The following is a 21,410-nucleotide window of genomic DNA, read 5'->3' as shown; positions in this document are numbered from 1 at the left end:
GGCTGCCAACTAGACATGGAGCCATTGATCACTACCCGTTGAGCCCGACGATCTAGCCAGCTTTCTATCCACCTTACAGTCCATTCATCCAGCCCATACTTCTTTAACTTGGTGGCAAGAATACTGTGGGAGACAGTATCAAAAGCTTTGCTAAAGTCAAGGAATAACACATCCACTGCTTTCCCCTCATCCACAGAGCCAGTTATCTCATCATAGAAGGCAATTAGGTTAGTCAGGCACGACTTCCCCTTGGTGAATCCATGCTGACTGTTCCTGATCACTTTCCTCTCCTCTAAGTGTTTCATTATTGATTCCTTGAGGACCTGCTCCATGATTTTTCCAGGGACTGAGGTGAGGCTGACTGGCCTGTAGTTCCCCGGATCCTCCTTCTTCCCTTTTTTAAAGATGGGCACTACATTAGCCTTTTTCCAGTCATCTGAGACCTCCCCCGATCGCCATGAGTTTTCAAAAATAATGGCTAATGGCTCTGCAATCTCATCTGCCAACTCCTATAGTGCCCTCAGATGCAGTGCATCCGGCCCCATGGACTTGTGCACGTCCAGTTTTTCTAAATAATTCCAAACCACTTCTTTCTCCACAGAGGGCTGGTCACCTTCTCCCCATATTGTGCTGCCCAGTGCAGCAGTCTGGGAGCTGACCTTGTTCATGAAGACAGAGGCAAAAAAAAAAGCATTGAGTACATTAGCTTTTTCCACATCCTTGGTCACTAGGTTGCCTCCCTCATTCAGTAAGGGGCCCACACTTTCCTTGACTTTCTTCTTGTTGCTAACATACCTGAAGAAACCCTTCTTGTTACTCTTAACATCCCTTGCTAGCTGCAACTCCAAGTGTGATTTGGCCTTCCTGATTTCACTCCTGCATGCCTGAGCAATATTTTTATACTCCTCCCTGGTCATTTGTCCAATCTTCCACTTCTTGTAAGCTTCTTTTTTGCGTTTAAGATTAGCAAGGATTTCACTGTTTAGCCAAGCTGGTCGCCTGCCATATTTACTATTCTTTCTACATAACTAAACAGCTAAATAAGTCTAAATAAATGTCAACCCTTTCTCCACTATGTCCCTTACATGTGCAAGTAATTCTGAGATGTATGAGACATGATTTTCCTTAGCAGAATCTGCGCAGGTTAGACACTATCAGATCATGAAATTCTAGATGTTTTGTTTATAATCATTTCAACCTGTGTGCCAGACACAGATATAGGGCTCACTGCATAGTAATTCCCCAGATCACCCCTAGAGTCTTTTTTAAATACAAGTACACCATTTTCTATCCTCCAATTCTCTGGAGCAGAGGCTGCTAATGAGTGTGTGAATATTTGTTAGCAGCTCCGCCACTTCATCCTGAAATTCCTTCTGTAACCAGCTGGGCCTGGTGATTTTTTGCCTTTTAAATTATCAATTTGGAACAGACCTCATCTTCACTACCAGGAAAGAACAGATCATGGTAGGAATCCCTCCAACATTCTTAGTGCTGAAGACTGATGCAAAGAAAACATGCAACTTCTCAACCAAATCCTTATCTTCCTTAATTGTAACTTTAACCTCTGATAATCCAGGGGACTCACCAATTCTCTCAGGCTTCCTGCTTCTGATATGTTGAAAGAATCTCATTAGTTTTTTGTCTTTCACTATTTGCTCTTCAAACTCTATTTTGGCCCTTCTAATTTCCCTCCTACGCACTGTTTGCTATAATTTATGTTCCTGTTTATTGGCCTCATTAGGCCCAACTTTTGAAAGATTTTTGTTTGGCTTGAATAGCATCTTGAATCTTATTTGGTTATATTGGTACACTCCTTGCCTTTCTGGATCCCTTTCAGTTCAACAGTGCCCATGTCTTCTCAATTATTGTTTTTATAAGTAGCATCAATTTTACCGCTTGGGATTTTACCTCCGTTACTTTTATCATTTAACTTCTAAAAGGGCCTTTTGACTAACCTACTAATTTTATTGAAATCTCCCTTTCTAAAGTTTAGTGTAACTTTTGGTACCCTAACTGCCCCTAGGATGTTGAGCCTTATTATACTGTGGTCACTATTACTTAGTGACTCAGCTACTGTCACTTCTTGACTTAACTATCAGTTTCTTAAGACTAAAATGAAAGTATTCTTTCTTCTCTTGTGCTGTCTAGAACTTGCTTCTTGGAACAGCTCTCTTAAAATGTTGATCAATTGCTTCTCTAAAACTTGGTCCCGTTGTGCTATTGGACCAGGCTGTGTGTGGGCTGTTGAAATCCCCCATTATCTTCATTAAGTTTTCCTGCCTCTGATGTTTCTCCACATTGTGCACTCAATTTCCTCTTTTTGATCTGGAGGCCAGTAATATATTTTTACATCTTGGGATTTGTATCCCTGGAGATTCAATGGTGTGGTCCTGGCCAATGAGAATTTTTATCTCGCTGGATTCTATAGAATCTTGTAGATACAGCAGTGCGCTGCCATCTCTTCAGTCTAGTCTGACTGACTTGTATAGATTGACCTTATGTCTCCTTCCTTAGGAGTTTACATTTGGCCTCCAGTATCTCTTTCCTACCATTTCCCTGTGTCTCTGGTCCCAACATGTACCTGGACGGACCACGGGCTCCTCCTCACTCACCAGAAGCCAGTTGAGGTTTCTCATGATATCTGCCATCATTGAACCTGGCAGAAAAGTGACTCTGACCCTGGTGCCAAAGGGCTAATCCTTCCACACTAGCCTCTGTCCCTTGTCCATCCTGTGCATCTGGGGTGGGAGTGTGGGGGGGAGTAAGCTAACTCCAGGCAGGCTCTAGCATCTCAGATCCCCCACCATGGGATAATGAACAGACCTGAGCTCGCTGAGTGATGAGTTGTGAAGCATTGAACTTGGCCACAACACTTTTGAGCACCTCGTTGACAATCGAAGGAAGGACCCGCTCCTCATAGTCCAGACCCAGGCGCTGGTACATTTTGGGCAGCTCTGCAGCATTGGGGCGTGAAAGGACACGCAGAGAAATGTTCACCATCTGCAGATCTAAGAGACAGAGAATCACATACTGACTACATCCCCAAAGCCCAGCCTGGCTCTCACCAGCTCTGCCAATACCCCTAAATCTGCAGACCCCAGACCACTACTCCAGTCCCTACTTTCTGCTAAAGTCTTATTCCTGGCTTGCAGCTCCACCCCCATTATTCCAGTCCACTGCTTAGGCTCCACAAACACCCTAGTATTCTACCACTGGGCTAATACAGAAACAATGGGCAAAGGACTGTGTCCCTTCCCCTGTCCTGGTCAAGTAGATGGTCTCACCTTTGGAGCCCGTTGGGGAGGAGATTTTTCGGGGTCGAGCTCGGATATCATAAATTATTGGATACTGAAACCAGGGGATTCTGAAAAACCAAGGACAAAATCACATGTTATACAATCAACAGAGGTATCACGAAGGAGGGAAAGGAGATTAGGACGGAGAGTGTACATGTGTGCAACAGGAGGCAGGGGGAACAGTGAATCCAAGGACTGAATAAATATTGGAGAAGAATGAAACCATGTTTAGGGCATTAGTTTAGGACCTGGAAGACCACAAACGCCTTCTCTACCACAGCCTTCCTGCATGACCGTGGGCAAGTCAGGCTCTGTGTGCCTCAGTTCCCAGACTGTAAAACAGGGATAATAGCATCGCCTTGCCTCACAGGGGCATAGTGAGGATAAATACATCAAAGATTGTGATATGAGGAGCTTAAGTTCTACAGTAATGGGGACTAAACCCCCAGAAGTACCATAGGTAGATCAGTACTAATAAGGCAGTACTAATGGGGCAGCTGAGTTGTTACCTCAGATGTTTTCTGCTAAAAACTTTAACTTTTTCCTGTTTTGATGATGACATTACAACAAGTGGATTTTTTGTATTCTCTCCCTATTTTTTAAATCCAGAAAGTGGGTGTGCCACCTCATTGCTACAAGTTCCCAACTTTGCTGCTGCCATGTGGCTGGTACCCTGCAAAGCTCTGTCAGCAGCACAGGTCCTTTCGGGATTACAGCAGGATCTTTAGATCGGAGATTGTTTTAAATTAGGATTTAGAAACTACAAGAATGTCTCTGCTCCTGAGATTAAGGCTGCTTTTCCAAGAAAGAACTTATTGGGGGTAGCAGTGAAAATCTTGGTTTGAACGAGGAAAACGATCTTTTACCTGCAAGAGCAAATTGGCTCAAAAGGAATCCAAGGATGTGGATAAAACCTCATAAGTCCCCTCCCCCCAAGCACCTCTGCCCCTTACCTGAAGTGCAGCCCCTCCGCCAGGATCGTGTCTGGCTGGATCCCACCGATGCGGTTGAAGAATATCGCCCTCTGGCCTCCTTCCACTGTGGGGAGAGCGGGCAGCAGTCAGGCAGGGCCGGGGGTGGAGCGCGGGCAGGGCCGGGGGGGAAGTGGAGCATGGGGCAGGTGTGCGGAGAACGGGGCCAGTCGAACTCACCGGTGAAGATCGACTCGCGGACCCCATAGGCGACGGCGCCGGCTCCCAGCAGCAGCTTGAGGGCGGTGCCCATCCCGCGCGGCCCAGCGGGAAGGCGCCCCGCCAAGTCCTTCAGGTTCTGGGCCATGGGGAGTTCGGTCGGGCGCTGCGGGACGGACGGACAGATAGGCAGCCGCGTAAATCAGACAGACAGTCCCCCTCCCCAAAACCGCCCCGTCCCGTCACTTCCCTGGGCCCCGTCGCGGACTCCTCTACGGCTGGGAGCTCAGCCCGCGCTCCCCGAACCAGCCCTCACCTGCCCCCACGTTGCCGCTACAGGAGGAGGAAGAGGGAGAAAGGACAGCGGAAGTGTCCGTTTTCTAATCCCTCCGACTGGAACCGGTGACCGGAAACGGGTCTACCTTTTTCCCACACGGCGCCCTGAGATTAAAAAAGCAACCGGGTAGAGGCCGTACTCGCTTCAAAGATAGCGGACGGAAACAACCCTCGCCGCGGGGAGGCTGACGGGGAGGGTAAATATCCGGACACAGGGCACGTGACATCGATGTTTAGATTCTCTTACCGGAAGCACTCTTTAGCACACCGGAAGTGCTAGGAATATGGCCGATTATTAGGCTCTCTCTCCGCGCCGCTGGGGGAAGCGCGAGGCTCCGGTTTAGAAGAGCCGTAGCTGTGACGCAGCTTCCAAGATGGCGGCGCCCACGCGGCAGCTCCGGAGACCAGCAGGGGATGCGGCGGCAGAGATGGCCCCGGCGACGAAGCGGCCCCTGGGGCAGCGGCGGCGGCTTCTTATACTTCTCGAGGGAGCGAGTCTGGAGACCGTGAAGGTGCCGGGAATCGGGGCTGGGCCTGGCGGGGACTCACCGTGACCCGCCTTGTCCTCACTCTCTCCTCGTCTCTTTGGTTGCAGGTTGGAAAGACGTACGAGCTGCTGAACTGCGACAAACACAAATCGCTGCTGCTGCGAAGTGGCCGGGACCCGGGGGAGGTGAGGCCCGACATCACACACCAGGTACGACCCCCGTTGTGCAGGTCCTAGGAAGGGCCAGGTCGCTGTGCCAGCAATCAGCTCCTGCAGGAGGCGCTTATGCAAAAGCCACCCAAAAGGGAACGTTTTCTCTGGACTCCCCATAACAAGAGATCAGCTTGTTCCTTGAAACAGGATTGGCCCTTCCAAAGATTTTTCTTTTAAGTTTGTAAATCACATTGCCCATGTAAACACCCATCTTTTTAAATTCTGCTGCAGCAGAGCCACTGTGCCTTTTTGGATCCTTTTCTCACCACTTCCTCAGCAGAATAGTCCATTCCTGCTCACTGTGCCCAGACCCTGATGTCTGAGAGTTGATCCTTCCTTTTAACATCAAATTCTCTGGTGTCATGTGCTTCTCCCATTGTGTGCTTTCTCTCTTAAGAGCCTCTTGATGCTCATGGACAGTCCCCTGAACCGGGCTGGCCTGCTGCAGGTTTACATCCACACCCAGAAGAATGTTCTCATTGAAGTCAATCCCCAGACGAGGATTCCCAGAACCTTTGATCGATTCTGCGGTCTGATGGGTAAGCGGTTCAAACTGCTTCATCCCCATTCTGGCTCCCCACTTATGACCCTTTGACCCTATAGCCTGTCTCTGTTTTATTATTTGCTTCCCTCTCCTCCACTTGTTTGAGACCCTGGTTCAGTAGTTCCTCCCCTTAGGCTGGGGGAGGGGCCTTCAGATATGAAAGAGCACAGGATGGAAGGAAGCCATAAATATACAGGGCTGAAAATTTTGAGGAAAGATTCAAAGAGCCATATAGACTCAGACTTTAAGGCCAAAAGGGACCATCATGCTCATTTAGTCTGACCTCCTGCACATTTCAGGCCACAGAACCTCACCCACCCATTCCTGAGATAGACCCATAACCTCTAGCTGAGTTACTGACATCCTCAAATCATGATTTAAAGAGTTTGTTACAGAAAATCCACCATTTACAGTAATTTAAAACTAAGAGTTGACCCTGCTGCAGAGGAAGGCAATAACAAACCAACCCACCCTGTGTCTGTTTGCTGTGGTGAAGCTGCACCTATCGGAGCAGAAGAACCTTCTGCAAGTCTGGTGATGTAAACCACAGCCATAGTTTGGGAGAGTGGGATGAGAGAAAGTAGCCCAGGTCTGAGCCTCAGGGGTGCTGCTCCAAGGGAAGGTTCTGCATTGGAAATTAGGAGGCTCAGACATGAAACTTGAGGCTTTTCCCAACTCAGCTCGCTGCAGAATAGGTACTCTAATGTTGACACATGAAAATTTCCTGGTTCTCTTCTTCTCCTACCAGTTCAGCTGCTACACAAACTCAGTGTCCGTGCAGCCGATGGGCCCCAGAAACTGTTGAAGGTAAGTTTCTATTCCTAACTGTTGAGGGGGAACTTAATGACTCTGTGGTGCTCTGTAAGGGCTGAGGATGTGTTAGGAAGTGAGCCTCTGCTGCTGTACAGAAACGTTGTTTTGAGCCCCAAGATCTCACCTCTAAACCTCAAGCTAAATGTGTTTTCCCATGCAGGTCATCAAGAATCCAGTGACTGATCATCTCCCTGTGGGCTGCATGAAGATAGGCACCTCTTTCTCAGTCCCCAACGTGACAGATGTGCGTGAACTGGTTCCCACTGCAGAACCCATTGCAATTGTTGTGGGAGCTTTTGCCCATGGCTCGGTAAGGGTAGTGGTGGCTGACACACCTCTTCTCCCATCACTGATTGCCTGGTGGAGCAGTAGACCTGTCATGGGAAGTAGGGGACTGTTTCCTTTTCATTATAGATCATGGTTTTCTTGCACTAGAGGGGATGCTGTTGATGCAAGGCCTGTGCTCTGCTGCATGATCGCTTATGTTAAGGGGGTATTCCCTTTCAATTCCTCTCCCAGAACTGCACTGAAATTTTATGATCTTATGCCACACCCATGCCCACCTGCTTCACCTGGATACAAGATGTTATGAGTTAGTAGCTGTCCTGCTTCAAGGGTGGGTGCATATCAGTTTTGGGTGGATTGCAGTACATAGTGTGACAAGTACTGGAAGTGCAGTGGTATTGTCAATGGTTGGGGGTATTAACGGACTGGTTAGTAACATGGATTTCCTGCTTCCCCCTCATTCTTCTCTCTCCCCAGCTGAATGTTAACTATATAGAGAAGATGATCTCCATCAGCAACTATCCCCTCTCTGCTGCCCTGACCTGTGCCAAGATCACCACAGCCTTTGAGGAGGCCTGGGGGGTGGTGTGAGCCCTCCATAATTGGCCCTGTGGAGTAGGACTCTGATCTTTCTAGACTTGGCAGCTATTTTTCTACTTGTGTGTGTAAAGAGCAGAGTCAACCTTGCCTGAAGGCTCAGTGATAGAGTTCAAGGCATACCATGCTGAGCTTTCCTTCCATGCAGGCTGCTCCCATGGTGAGAGGCCAATGGGCACCCCTCTGGGGGTGTTCTTTCTCCTTATATTAAAATTACTTTTGATAAAAATGCATTTTTGTGCTGTGAATTTTTTAACTGCAGGTGAGTAAAGGGGTGAGGAGAGATGCTAGAGGGTCTGTGTCTGTATTATGACCTTTGCTACCATAAACCTATTCCTCAGCTGCAGTGGATAGCACAGTCAAGAGTAACTGTCACTCAACCATAGCCTGATAAACATGAGCCAGAGAGGTCTCCCACAGCAGATATTTAACATTCCTTGGACCTACTGTTTCCTGGGGAGGAGGTTTCACCTCTCCCACTCACCAGAAAAAGCAGCTGAAGCAGGAGTGGGGAGGGGAAAAAAACAGGGAACAATTTTTATCTGGGATGACTGAAGTAGAAAATTCAGAGGTGGTTCCATCCCCACATAGTGGTGGTGTTTAGTGCTTTACAATCATTTGAAGTCAGCATAAAGGAGTGTCCACCAGAGGGCAGCAGAGAGATAAGGCAACATGTAGAGGGTGTGAAAAGTGGAGGGGCATTGCTCTCTGCACTCCTCACTAGTGGGTCTCTGACCCTGTACTCTCTGTTCCCCTCATCACATTGACAGAACAGTTGAACTTGAACACAGCAAACTTGACCGGTGATGCTTCAGCACGGGATGAGTCCATCACCTGTGCCGGTTCACGCATGGTACAAACTGAAAGGAGACAACAGGCAAAGTTAGGAATAAAGCAGCCCCCATTGACATCGGTTATCCCTCAATCCTGACTTGTACCTTTGCTGTTCTAGGCCTCAAGTCTCCCTGCCCCACTCTGCAAGTCTCACCTTTTGGCTGTTACTCTGCTTTCTTTAGCTTTTCTTTCCGTGGCACAAATGCTCTGCGGACGTAAGGCAACACAAGCAGTAAGGTGAGGAATATCATGTGGCCTAGGAAATAAATAGAGCTATACACCTGTGTGGAGAGAGAGGGGATTAATGATTAGCTTGCATGGTGATCTCTCCTGTCCCCCAAAATCTTGCTGCCTATTCAAGGTTTTTATGTACCTTGATCCACTTGTCCCAGGTAAAAAGGCAGAATGGCACCAGTGAGTAACCCATGAACATCCAGTGGATGGTTTGCTGCAGCACATAGTAGAGAGGCTGCAGGAAAGTGATGGAGGCCCAAGCACTCAGAACAGGAGAGTCCCGCACTAGGGTGATTGCCTGACAAAAAAGGAAGGAGTGGTCAGTATGATATTCCTACTGTCACTTGACATCTGTATGCATTACACACAGGGCCCCGTGTATTCAGTGATCATAGACAGAATTGGCCTCTATGCTCTGAAAGATGTAGTGTTGTCAGACTGCAGACAGTCAAACAATGACTCTGAAAAAAGTTCAGTAGAGTTTTAATATGATTCCTAAAGAGATTAGCTGTAAACTAGGGTTGTCAATTGCAGGTAATGCCTGCCATTAATAAACCACAATTAAAACATTAATGACATACCTGTGGGCAGGGTGGAAGGCATCAGCAGCAGGGGGCTGAAGCCCCAGCTTGCAGCTCTGGAGGTGGCACAACGGCTGGAGGGGGTGCTGCACTGGAGCGGCCTGCAGCTTCCCCTGGGGAGGCAGGCTGAAGCCCAGAGGCCCCAGCCCTGACCCTCTATTTGAAAATAGCCCCCCCCAATATAAATAAATGGTATTCTAATGTGTTTTAACTGATTTTTTAAATGTTTTAATCACTAGACAGCCCAACTATAAACTATTTCACTGTTGATAGTTTTAGCAGATGCAACCAAATCATGTGCTTGCAAGCTTCCCAAGTGTCCAGAGCCTCAGTTGCCCCCTACCCATATGCCAAACTCTGGCTTCCTCCCTGACATCTTCTATGATGGAATTACGGATTGTCCACACAGATGCCAGCAGTCTACTTAAGAGCAAACAATATGGTGTAAAATGCAGAAACATAAGGGACAGATCAATTTTATATTTAATTCAGGTAAAGCTTCCAGTGTGGAAGTTTCCCAAAGTTACCACAGACTCCTGGGTCTTTAGAAACCACGGGGCCTTGGCTATCACAAGCCATCCCCCTGCTAATATACCAGACACAGCATACCTGTCTTTCAACGATGACTATAAGGAACTCCATTTGGAAGCACACAAGGTAGCCAGAGTGCAGCCCATGCCACACAGCCAGGAAGAACAGGGCCAATGCCTGTGACAGAAGCTTGTTACCCAAGAACTTCAGCCGTTTGAAGATGTAACTGGAGCCAAGAAGAGAAATTTAATGCAGTTGTGATTGATTAGCTCCTTTCCCCTCTGCACACTGGGGACGTGTTCTGAGACTGAAGGCCTCTGTGTCCCTTCAGTGGGATAAGCAGCACTAATGAGGGGAGGCCAACCTGCTGAGAGCACTCAAGTGCTGGGGCAGGTGAATACTTTGCATGACTGAGCACTTGTCCAACCAGGAGCTGGGTCAAGTCATTTCAAAGGGTCATGAGACAGGAAAAAACTTTCTATCACAACTGCTTTGGGGCCATATTGGAACCAGTGCTCTAGAGACAAAGGGCTTCATACTCCATTCCCAACATTCCTGCCCCAGCAAGCCCTCCAACTTCTGGCCTGGGCCTAGATTGAGACTGGTGCTCTGACTGTGAAAGGCCCCCTGCTCACCGAGCCACCCAGGCATTGGTGTTGATGTTGAAGGAAGCAATGGTCCCCGTGAAGAAGGGTGTTGTCTCGAATAACCAAACCTTCATGTTGGCACAAGCGTCCCACTGTGGTATCCCACTCTCATCTCGGCCATTGTACCCAAGGCCAACGAGGATGCAGACTCCTTCCTGTGAGAAACTACACATATCAAGGAAAAGCAGCACCTCCTACTGGAGAAGTCAGAGTTGGGCAGTTATAGGCTCCTCCCCCACAATGGCACAATGCCTACTGTTGGTAATGGCAGAGATGAACTGTTACAAGTTGCCTCCCTACTGGCTAGGAAAGGCAGAACTGGGTAGCAGCAGGATACTTCAACTCCCTTGTCTGGCTATTATGTCTCACGCCCCACAACTAAAGCGGGGGTGTGTGTGTGTGTGTGTGTGCTCACTTTTCCCATCCTACGAAAATATGAAATGTCAAGAGTTTTCCCCATTTCACAAGAAGTTTTGGGTTCACCGAATCAGCATTTTCTGATTAATCTATTTTGTCAAAACATTCCCAACCAGCTCTTTGTCACAGCAGTCCCTGTGAAGGAGGGCTGAGCAGAGCAACTATAAAGTTCCTTGCTCTGATGCATCTGTCCTAGTCAAGTTAAAAGGGGAGTTTTTTTCAGGGCACATCCCCCTTCTGGACTCACCGTGACAAGCCAACAGGTGACATATTTGTAGAGTATCACTTTGCCCCAGATCAATATGTAAAAGCATCGGAACCAGAAAGGCTGTTCCTGCAGAGATACAAAGAGAACCCAGGAGAAAAAAAAATGGTGGCTGAAAACTGTCCAGGTGTTATATTAGCTCTAGCACAACATCTCCTGGATCATGGAGGATAGCCCCTAGTGAAGCAGGCCAGTGGAAGGATTCACATTTGTGACTTCAGAGAACCCAAGAGCTCAGGTACCCTAAATACCAAGCTAGCTAGCAGTACTGAGACACAGCATTGCTAGATCTGACCATGTGAGGTCTCATCTCTCTAGTCTGATCTAGTGTTTAAAGGAGAGATGCTCAATTTTATATGGCTAAGAATAGTTAACCTCCTGTAATCCAACTATTTTACAGCCAGATACCATCTGGAGCAGTAACATAATAGCCATTTCAGAAGCATTTTTGGGTTAATATTAGGGCTGTCAAGCGATTAAAAAAATTAATCACGATTAATCATATTGTTAAACAATAACAGAACAACATTTATTTAAATATTTTTGGATGTTTTCTACATTTTCAAATATATTGATTTCAGTTACAACACAGAATACAAAGTGTACAGTGCTCACTTTATATTTATTTTTTATTACAAATATTTGCATAGTAAAAAACAAAAGAAATAGTATTTTTCAATTCACCCAATACAAGTACTGTATTGCAATATCTCTATCATGAAAGTTGAACTTACAAATGTAGAATTATGTACAAAAAAAACTGCATTCAAAAATAAAACAATGTAAAATTTTAGAGCCTGCAAGTCCACTCAGTCCTACTTCTTGTTCAGCCAATAGCTCAGACAAACAAGTTTGGAGGAGATAATGCTGCATGCTTCTTGTTTACAGTTTTCAGAGTGGTAGCTGTGTTAGTCTGTATCAGCAAAAATAACGAGGAGTCCTTGTGGCACCTTAGAGACTTAACAAATTTATTTGGGCATATTGTCACCTGAAAGTGAGAACAGGAGTTTTCATGGCACTGTTGTAGCCAGCATTGCAAGATATTTACGTGCCAGATGCACTAAAGATTCATATGTCCCTTCATTCTTCAACTGCCATTCCAGGGGACATGTGTCCGTGCTGATGACGGGTTCTGCTCAATAACAATCCAAAGCAGCTTTCTTTTGGGTTCTGTAGTTTCCGCATCAGAGTTTTGCTCTTTTAAGACTTCCGAGAGCATGCTCCACACCTCATGCCTCTCAGATTTTGGAAGGCACTTCAGATTCTTAAACCTTGGGTCGAGTGCTGTAGCTATCTTTAGAAATCTCACATTGGTACCTTCGTGTTTTGTCAAATCTGCAGTGAAAGTGTTCTTAAAATGAACAACATGTGCTGAGTCATCATCCGAGACTGCTCTAACATGAAATATATGGCAGAATGCTGGTAAAACAGAGCAGGGGACATACAATTCTCCCCCAAGGAGTTAAATCACAAATTTAATTAACGCATTTTTTTAACGAGCCTCATCAACATGGAAGCATGTCGTCTGGAATGGTGGCTGAAGCACGAAGGGGCATACGAATGTTTAGGATATCTAGCACGTAAATACCTTGCAGTGCCAACTACAAAAGTGCCATGCAAATGCCTGTTCTCACTTTCTGGTGACATTGTTAATAAGAAGAGGGCAGCATTATCTCCTGTAAATGTAAACAAACTTGTTTGTCTTAGCAATTGGCTGAACAAGAAGTAGGATTGAGTGGACTTGTAGGCTCTGAAGTTTTACATTGTTTTGTTTTTGAGTGCAGTTATGTATCAAAAAAATTCTACATTTGTAAGTTGCACTTTCACATCCAAGAGATTGCACTACAGTACTTGTATGAGGTGAACTGAAAAATACTATTTCTTTTGTTTATAACTTTTACAGTGCAAATATTTATAATAAAAAATAATATACACTGATTTCAATTACAACACAGAATACAATAGATATGAAAATGTAGAAAAACATCCAAAATATTTAATAAATTTCAATTGGTATTCTATTGTTTAACAGTGCAATTAAAACTGCGATTAATCACAATTAATTTTGAGTTAATCGCATCAGTAAACTGCGATTAATAGACAGTCCTAGTTAATATTTTTATTTCTAAATTTTAAAGTCCTTGTTTGTTCCTGGTTATGTAGAAAAACTGATGAACTTGAGGGAGAAATCAGCCATTTCTCCAAGGATCTCAAAAAGTCAGATCAGTTTCAAACTCAAGTGAGTTAACCTGCAGAGTGAGCTGGACCTGCTGAGTAAAGTCACTACTTTAATTTTTTTAAGCAACAATATTGACAAACAAGCAGGACCTTGAGTGGATCCTTCATTGTTGTGTTGGCATTAGGGAATGCTTAGTTTGTGAAGTCTTGAAAATATATGGTTCATGATTTCTTCTTTACCTTTTTTAAGTATAAAAAATCCTAGGAAACTATATGCAAAGAACTTTGTTACGGTAATGATTAACGGTTAATCATTAAATGATCAGGAAATATAAATGGTTCCAACAGTAACTGGATTGCACTAAGTTTCTTGTTCAATTTATAACTCAGTATTCATGTTCGTCATTAAATGCAACCCCCCGGGCATGCAATGCCACTGAATTAGTGGGGGCTGTTTAACATTTGCAGTTACTGACCCTTCTGTAATATTTAACTAGGCAATCCTTAAAAGTCCTTTCACTTAGTTTTCTAGTTTTACAATTCCTGTCTTGAGTAGCTGGTGCCACCTACAGGAATACTACTAACACTAGTACTTACCAGGTATGCATCAGAGATGAGGTCTTCATCAGAGATGTATGGGCTCACTAGGGTATAGGTTACCAGAAAGAAGAGGCCTAGGGTAAGGCGCTTGCCAGCAGGCACAAGGCTGGGGGGGGGGGAGGGGGAAGGGGGGAAGAAAGTGGAGATCAGAAGTCAAATGTTGCAAAGAAACTCAAGACTCCCAAATTGAACAGAATTTAAAAAAAGAAGTGGAGCTAAGGGCTCAGATGGGGCTGAAGGAGGATCCACTGCAGTGGCCACCCTCATTGGGAACTGGGATCAACACCCCACCAGGCTTGGGCTGGGTCTGCATTGAGTGTTGCAGATTCAGAACAAAATAATAATATCCAAGAGCAGTGCTAAGGAGGGTGCTGCATTGTGGCAACTTTGTAGGGGAGTCTTTGGAGGCTGCATCCCCCTGAGAGTCAGTACTGAACCCTGAGATCCAGTGTGGTGCTAGATGGCAATGTACTGCCAGATGGCAATGTACTGCCATCTAGGTAAAGGATGCTTGGGGCTCTCATGAGGGAGGGGGCCAGAGTGGCTCTGGTTACCTGTTGGGTCTTTGGCCTGGAACATCAGTCATCTCGCCCCTTGCCAGTTTCTGATAGTCTGTCATGGAGAACTGGGGCCCCACCATGAAGGCACCATAGAAATAGGAGAAACCCGAGACCTCCAGTAAGGTAGGAACTCCATGGACTGCAAACCGCTTCTGCTCAGGGTTCAGGGACCCCTGTATCAAAGGGAGCGACATTAACATTTCCCTAGACTAATCGTGGATTTAACTCCCCCAATCCATCTCCCCTCTGGTTTGAGTTATAAACTGCTACACTCAAAGCTCTCACCAGTTCATTGATTGATTAAGATACAAGCCTCCGGCTCCCAACAGCAACAGTATCTGCATTCAAAGCCCAATCATGGGGATCCACGCTCCCAGCTGATCCCTCAACAAGGGGAACTGCACCCGTCCCCTCCAGCATGCCAAGTGCAGTAGGAGCTGCACTCCTAGTCTCCTCTAGGCTGCAGTGGCATGCACACACCCCAACTCATACAAAGCTTCAGTGCTGGGGTCCACACTTCCCAGCAGAAGGATATATTCCTGGGGCACAAGCCCATTACACTACTCACTAGTTTTGCTGCTTGAACTTCACCTTGGAAGTCTCAACTGAACCATGTTCTCTTATTATCAGTGGTAATTTGTCTGCTTGGGGGACAGGGCGAAGCCCCAAACAGTAGACATGCAAGCGATATGTTAGAATGGGGATTAGGAGACAACAGCAGAGATTCTAGTCTCTCTTCCTCCATAAGGAAGCAGTATTTCTCACACCCTACTTTGCGATAGGGTGACTGCTCCCAAGTTGCTAGGGTCCTGGTCCCAACACCCTAAACAAGCAATAAGGGGAAGGGGCAGGTCATCTACAGGGGTAGGAACCCTATGGGACTGAAGAGGAGAGAACAGGGATGAGACTGAACCAAGGGAAAGGAGCACAGGAAGTCTTACCCAGTGTTGAGATGTCTGTAAGACTATTTCCCCAAAGGAAGGGCCCCACTGTTCAGGACATGGGGAACTAGAAGCCCTGAGGAATGGATTTTATGAGACTGGGGAGAGAATACGATCCTGTCATGGATCCCAGAGCTGAAGTGGCTAGCCCCAGCTGTGATTACTATTGTCCCAGACAATCCCTTTCCACTCTGGGGTTCATGCCTCTTATACACACACAGATGCACCCTCCGAGCCATGGCTTTGCTGAGCTGGGGATTTAGTTCTTTGACTCTCTCCCCAGAACTTGACTCCTCTGGCCTTCAGCTCACAGGAAAGAAGTGGGAGAGGAGAGAGATGGGGCTTCACTCACCAAATCCTTCCCTCCATCGTAATAATCGATGGCCAAGCCTAGAGATAGAGAGATCAGAATTACGTTGAGACCATCTTTGAAAGGATAGGGTTGAACCACTAAGGATTTAAACACCTCCTCACCTTTGGGGCAGGAGTGGTGGAAAGCATATACACGGTGTGTGTAAAGGAAGAAAATAGGTGGCATCACTCACCAATCAGCTTGAGAGTCAAGACACAGTGTGGCATGGTCCACTTAATGTCATAATGCTCTGTGGCAGTGAAGTAATAACCAGCCATAAGGTATGTCTGAAAGAGACCATGGTATGGATTACTCAGGCTGACTACTCCAGCAAAACTTGTTCTATCCCCTCCCACGCTCACTACTGGGAAGTAAAGGATTGGGTAGCAGCAGCAGGCTTCCCACTCTAGATGAATGCAGAGAAGAAGGAGGCACTTACTATTTGAAAGCAGAAGGTGGTCAAGACAGCAGTTATTGTGCGGCCCATAAGCCTCAGTATGAGGAACTGGATCAGGACACACAGCAGGGAGTGAGTGAACTGTGTCCCTGTGGAGACAGATGGACTGAGAATTGAACTACACAGCAGCTCCTCACCACAGGTTCTCAAACTGCAGCAAGCTCTGAGCCAAGCAGCCCATTTCTCCCCATATCCCTCTTACCGAAGTTGAAGTAGGCAATTGAGAGCCCTGTTAGGGTGTTGTACAGGTGAATGAGGTAGACCTCCTTCTGGAAGAGGAAATAGCGCTGGAACAAGGCAAAAGGGTATCCTGGGTGGGGAAAGAGACAGGAATATAACTTAAAGCAAACAAGAAGACAGGTTTATACAAGTCTAAACAATAAACCTCTAGGGCCCTGGCTACACTTGCAAGTTGCAGCACTGTAAAGCCGCCCCCAGCGCTGTAACTCACTCCCCGTCCACACTGGCAAGGCATTTGCAACGCTGTATCTCCTTGGTTGCAGCGCTGCATGTACTCCACCTCTCCGAGAGGAATAGCGAGTGCAGCACTGTGAATGGCCTCCAGACTTATTCGACAGTATCCCACAATGCCTGTTCTAACCACTCTGGCCATCAGTTCAAACTCTACTGCCCTGGCCTCAGGTAACCAACCATGTGACCGACCCTTTACATTCCCCGGGAATTTTAAAACTCCCCTTCCTGTTTGCTCAGCCCAGCGTGGCATGGAGTGCTATCAGCAAATCTTTCCAGGTGACCATGCCTCCACGCACCAAGCGAGCCCCAGCATGGAGCAATGGCGAGTTGCTGGACCTCATCAGTGTTTGGGGGGAGGAAGCTGTCCAGTCCCAGCTGCGCTCCAGCCGTAGGAATTACGATACCTTCGGGAAGGTATCAAAGGACATGATGGAAAGGGGCCATGACCGGGACGCCCTGCAGTGCAGGATTAAAGTCAAGGAGCTGCGGAGTGCCTACCGCAAAGCCCGTGACGCAAACGGCCGCTCGGGTGCTCCCCCCGCGACCTGCAGATTCTACAAGGAGCTGGATGCGATACTTGGGGTTAACTCCACCTCCACTCCAAGCACCACCATGGACACTTCAGAGCCGGTGTGGGGGGGGGAGGAGGAGGAAAACGGGAGTGATGGTGGTGGGCCGGATGGAGCCATGCAGCCAGGAGCTCTTCTCGAGCCAGGAGGATGGTAACCAGTCGCAGCGGCCGGTACTTGGTGGAGGACAAACAGAAGAGCAGGTTCCCGGTAAGCGTTTTTTTTTTCGGGAAGGAATTTTTTTCGGTGCGGGCTCTTTGGGAGAGGAGGATTAAGCATGCAAGCCTAGATGCGGAATAGTGCATTGATGTGGTTTATCATATCGCGGTAATCAGCCTCGGTAATCTCTTCGAATGTCTTATCCAGAATGTGTACAATGCGCTTGCGCAGGTTTATAGGGAGAGCCACTGTGGTCCTTGTCCCAGCCAGGCTAAAGTGTCCGCGCCACTGTGCCGCGAGGGGACCATTGCTGCACACAGGCAAGCTGGGGGGAGGGATAGCTCAGTGGTTTGAGCATTGGCCTGCTAAACCCAGGGTTGTGAGTTCAATCCTTGAGGGGGCCACTTGGGGATCTGGGGCAAAATCAGTACTTGGTCCTGCTAGTGAAGGCAGGAGGCTGGACTCGATGACCTTTCAAGGAGATGGGATATCTCCATTAATTTCATTTCATATGGGCCAGGGTGGAAGCCGCATTGCAGTAGAAGACCCTCCCTTGCTTCCCAGGTCACCCTCAGCAGCAAGATATGGTCCAGGACGAACTCCTGTGGAAAATGTTGGGACAGTGTTCAGTGTAGGTGCCCCCTGAAGCTGTTGGCTCTCCCCAAGGCACAGAAACCCAGAGGACAGTGCAGCCCTGAAACAATCAGTCCCCTTTACTCACCATTTTGAGGCTCCCGTGGGATGTGTGTGCTCTGTTTCGGATGGGAAAATTATGTGTTTTCTACTCCTTAAGTGCGGGGGGAATCATTACTCTGTCTGGTATAAACAATGCTGCCTCTGTTAAACGTTACGTTTTGCCTATACAGCTGCATCAACCTTGAGACCTCAGCCGTCCCTCTTATCGTCTGCTCAGAGACTGCAAAGAATCAGGAAGACATGCTGCAAGAAGTGATGCGGCAATCTATCAAAGAGAACGAGAAGGCACAGGACTGGAGGGAGAGAGAAAGCAGGATCTGCCAGGAAAACGGAGCGCACCGGCGGCAAAGCACCGCGCACCGGCAGCAAAACACTGATAGGCTCATCAGCATCCTGGAGCGCCAAGCAGATGCTATCCAGGAGCTGGTAGCCATGCAGAAAGAGGAGCAGTACCGAAAACGCCACCCCCCTCCCCCACAGCCCTTGTCCCAAAACTTTCTGTTGTGCCACACTGTCACCTCCAACCCACTTTCCCCAACTTCCGTGTTCTTCACGCCACCCGCTGCCTCCAACACCAGTATTTTCACCACCCAACCCTGAAGACCACGACCCTTACCCTCTGCACTCAACCCCCATCACCATGCAGTATAGCTGCCATGAAGTGCAGCACTCACTGCACAGCACACCAGACAGGACATACACGAATCTGTGATTGTACTGTTCCCCACTCCACCGCCTTTTTTCTTTTCAATAAATGGATTCTTTGGCTTTGAAAACATTCTTTATTATTGCATAAAGTAAAAGACTCCTTAGCCCAGGAAATAAACAGGTACTGCAAGTCTGCTTGTCTGCTAAGCAGACACTGATTCCTAAAGATTGGAACTACTGCACTTCACTCCTGTGCAGGGCACCAGATATCACTGCTGGTTTTCAGCCTCAAATTGCTCCCTCAAGGCATCCCTAATCCTTGCAGCCCCGCGCTGGGCCCCTGTAATAGCCCTGCTCTCTGGCCGTGCAAATTCAGCCTCCACGTGTTGAACCTCGGAGGTCCATGCCTGAGTGAAACTTTCACCCCTCCCTTCACAAATATTATGGAGGGCACAGCACGCAGATATAACCGCGGGGATGCTGCTTTCGGCCAAGTCCAGCTTCCCATACAGAGATCGTCAGCGGGTCTTTAAACGGCCAAAGGCACACTCCACAGTCATTCGGCACCGGCTCAGCCTGTAGTTGAACCGTTCCTTGCTGCTGTCAAGGCTCCCTGTGTAGGGTTTCATGAGCCACGGCATTAATGGATAAGTGGGATCTCCAAGGATCACAATGGGCATTTCAACTTCCCCTACCGTGATCTTCCGCTCTGGGAAAAAAGTCCCAGCCTGCATCTTCCTGAACAGCCAAGTGTTCCGAAAGACGCGTTCGTCATGCACCTTTCCATGCCAGCCTGTGTTAATGTCAATGAAACGCCCACGGTGATCCACAAGCGCCTGGAGAACCATAGAGAAATACCCCTTCCGATTAACGTGCTCAGATCCTAGGTGGGGTGGTGCCAGAATAGGAATGTGCGTCCCATCTATCGCCCCTCCACAGTTAGGGAAACCCATTTGTGCAAAGCCATCCACTATTTCCTGCACGTTACCCAGAGTCACGGTTCTTCTGAGTAGGATGCGATTAATGGCCTTGCAAACTTGCATCAACACGATTCCAACGGTCGACTTTCACACTCCAAACTGGTTTGCGACCGACTGATAGCTGTCTGGAGTTGCCAGCTTCCAGATTGCAATAGCCACCCGCTTCTCCACTGGCAGGGCAGCTCTCAATCTCGTGTCCTTGCGCCGCAGGGTGGGGGCAAGCTCCTCACACAGTCCCATGAAAGTGGCTTTTCTCATCCGAAAGTTCTGCAGCCACTGCTCGTCATCCCAGACTTCCATGACAATGTGATCCCACCACTCGGTGCTTGTTTCCCGAACCCAAAAGCGGCGTCCCACGGTGCTAAGCATGTCCGTGAATGTCACAAGCAATTTCGTGTCGTACGCGTTACGCGTCTCGATAGCATCGTTGGAATCCTCACCCTCACTGTCACTGTCACTTTGGATTTTAAGGAATAGTTTGATAGCCAAACGTGACGTGCTGGCAAGACTCGTCAGCATACGCCTCAGCAGTTTGGACTCCATTTCCCGCAGACAGATCGCGCTGCACAGAAACCGTTGAAAGATGGCGCCAAAGATGGACAGAAACAAAGGGATTTCTGGGATGTGAAGCGATGCATCACAGGCCATTGGGACAGGACCCAGAATCCCCCTTCCCACAACCCACGGCACCAGAATGGGAAAAGGTGCTCTGTGGAATAGCTGCCCATAATGCACTGCTCCCAATAGCGCTGCAATTGCCGCAAATGTGGCCACGATACTGCACTGGGCAGCTGTCAGTGTGGACAGACTGCAGCGCTCTCCCTACTCAGCTGCACGAAGTCAGGTTTAACTCACAGCGCTGTACATCTGCAAGTGTAGCCAAGGCCTAGGGCCCATAAGTGGGTATGTGTGCTCCTGGGCTCTGTATTCCCCCTCCCCAGTGGCCCAAGAATTAAGGTTGCCTGTGCAATCTTAATTCAGCCCCCTTGTGTATATGTATTATGATAGTCTTTAATTACATAATCACATACTATTATTTCCACAGGGTCCCTACCTCATTTAGTGCAGAGGATGAATGGTGCTCACTGAATAGGTATTTATTCAATACTTTGTTTTCTCCTAATTGTTCAATGTGTGGCTCTAGGACTTATTTACTACACACTATTCAAACCCTGCTCTGAAGACAAAATTAATTTCTGCATAGACTTTTCTGCAGCACTCATCGCTATAGCATACAAGTGCTTCACAAATGTTAATTTATCTTCACAACACCCTGGGAGGCAATATGATATTATCCTCATTGTACAGAAGGGAAACTGAGGGGCAGAGGTTAAGGACAAAAAGTTCCCTCTAATTTTAGGTGCCCAATTTGAGATGCATTGGATTTTTTTTCAGAGTAATTAGCATTATATAGCACTTTATATAGCACTGACTTCAGCTGCAGCTGTGAGTGCTCAGCACTTCTATAAATCAGACCTCAGAAAGGGAGGAATACACAATTAGTGACCATCTATGAAAAGTTTGGTTTAAGTGATTTCCCCAATATCACGTAGGAATTCTGTGGTAGAGACAGGGATGAATCCAAT

General features: G+C 47.4%; 3 protein-coding genes across 6 annotated transcripts in view; 1 reads left to right on the top strand and 2 right to left on the bottom strand.

Annotated features, from left to right (window-relative positions):
• Positions 1 to 5,026, bottom strand: part of PHB2 (prohibitin 2) — a 12,130-nt gene extending 7,104 nt beyond the window's left edge. For 2 of the 4 annotated variants that reach the window (XM_034786990.1, XM_034786999.1), the window contains exons 1-5: positions 4,743 to 4,880; positions 4,448 to 4,592; positions 4,250 to 4,334; positions 3,285 to 3,364; positions 2,824 to 3,008 (exon numbers count right to left, since the gene is read on the bottom strand). In XM_034786990.1, coding sequence (XP_034642881.1) covers positions 2,824 to 3,008; positions 3,285 to 3,364; positions 4,250 to 4,334; positions 4,448 to 4,574 — 477 coding nt within the window. In that variant the 5' untranslated portion in view covers positions 4,575 to 4,592; positions 4,743 to 4,880. Of the gene's footprint in view, positions 1 to 2,823; positions 3,009 to 3,284; positions 3,365 to 4,249; positions 4,335 to 4,447; positions 4,593 to 4,742; positions 4,882 to 5,009 lie in introns of those variants that run through there. The other 2 variants (XM_034786980.1, XM_034786971.1) reach the window with 2 other exon arrangements.
• A 53-nt stretch (positions 5,027 to 5,079) lies between these two features.
• On the top strand, positions 5,080 to 7,934 carry EMG1 (EMG1 N1-specific pseudouridine methyltransferase). The gene is made up of 6 exons (XM_034787010.1): positions 5,080 to 5,274; positions 5,358 to 5,459; positions 5,860 to 6,001; positions 6,755 to 6,813; positions 6,980 to 7,129; positions 7,582 to 7,934. Exons 1-6 carry the CDS (start codon positions 5,137 to 5,139, stop codon positions 7,693 to 7,695), a joined length of 705 nt encoding a protein of 234 aa, XP_034642901.1. The 5' UTR covers positions 5,080 to 5,136; the 3' UTR covers positions 7,696 to 7,934.
• Positions 7,935 to 8,209: 275 nt separating this feature from the next.
• LPCAT3 (lysophosphatidylcholine acyltransferase 3) overlaps positions 8,210 to 21,410 on the bottom strand; it is a 32,317-nt gene continuing 19,116 nt past the window's right edge. The window contains exons 2-13 of the mRNA XM_034786959.1: positions 16,501 to 16,608; positions 16,281 to 16,387; positions 16,035 to 16,128; positions 15,842 to 15,879; positions 14,543 to 14,721; positions 13,986 to 14,094; positions 11,193 to 11,279; positions 10,517 to 10,683; positions 9,960 to 10,107; positions 8,909 to 9,067; positions 8,690 to 8,816; positions 8,210 to 8,561 (exon numbers count right to left, since the gene is read on the bottom strand). Of these exons, the coding sequence (XP_034642850.1) occupies positions 8,700 to 8,816; positions 8,909 to 9,067; positions 9,960 to 10,107; positions 10,517 to 10,683; positions 11,193 to 11,279; positions 13,986 to 14,094; positions 14,543 to 14,721; positions 15,842 to 15,879; positions 16,035 to 16,128; positions 16,281 to 16,387; positions 16,501 to 16,608 (1,313 nt within the window). The 3' untranslated portion in view covers positions 8,210 to 8,561; positions 8,690 to 8,699. The remainder of the gene's footprint in view (positions 8,562 to 8,689; positions 8,817 to 8,908; positions 9,068 to 9,959; positions 10,108 to 10,516; positions 10,684 to 11,192; positions 11,280 to 13,985; positions 14,095 to 14,542; positions 14,722 to 15,841; positions 15,880 to 16,034; positions 16,129 to 16,280; positions 16,388 to 16,500; positions 16,609 to 21,410) is intronic.

This window comes from Trachemys scripta, chromosome 1 (genome assembly GCF_013100865.1).
Source record: "Trachemys scripta elegans isolate TJP31775 chromosome 1, CAS_Tse_1.0, whole genome shotgun sequence".
Taxonomy (NCBI): Eukaryota; Metazoa; Chordata; order Testudines; family Emydidae; genus Trachemys; species Trachemys scripta.
Note: the sequence above shows the minus strand (reverse complement) of the source record. Positions and strands in the feature narration are given on the sequence as shown.

What these genes read in the sequence shown, in the direction of transcription:
- EMG1 (XM_034787010.1), top strand. Translation starts at nt 5,137, where the DNA reads ATGGCGGCGCCCACGCGGCAGCTCCGGAGACCAGCAGGGGATGCGGCG. An exon ending in CGAGTCTGGAGACCGTGAAG is followed by an intron (nt 5,275 to 5,357) that starts GTGCCGGGAATC and finishes CTTTGGTTGCAG; the next exon opens with GTTGGAAAGACGTACGAGCT. An exon ending in TCGATTCTGCGGTCTGATGG is followed by an intron (nt 6,002 to 6,754) that starts GTAAGCGGTTCA and finishes TTCTCCTACCAG; the next exon opens with TTCAGCTGCTACACAAACTC.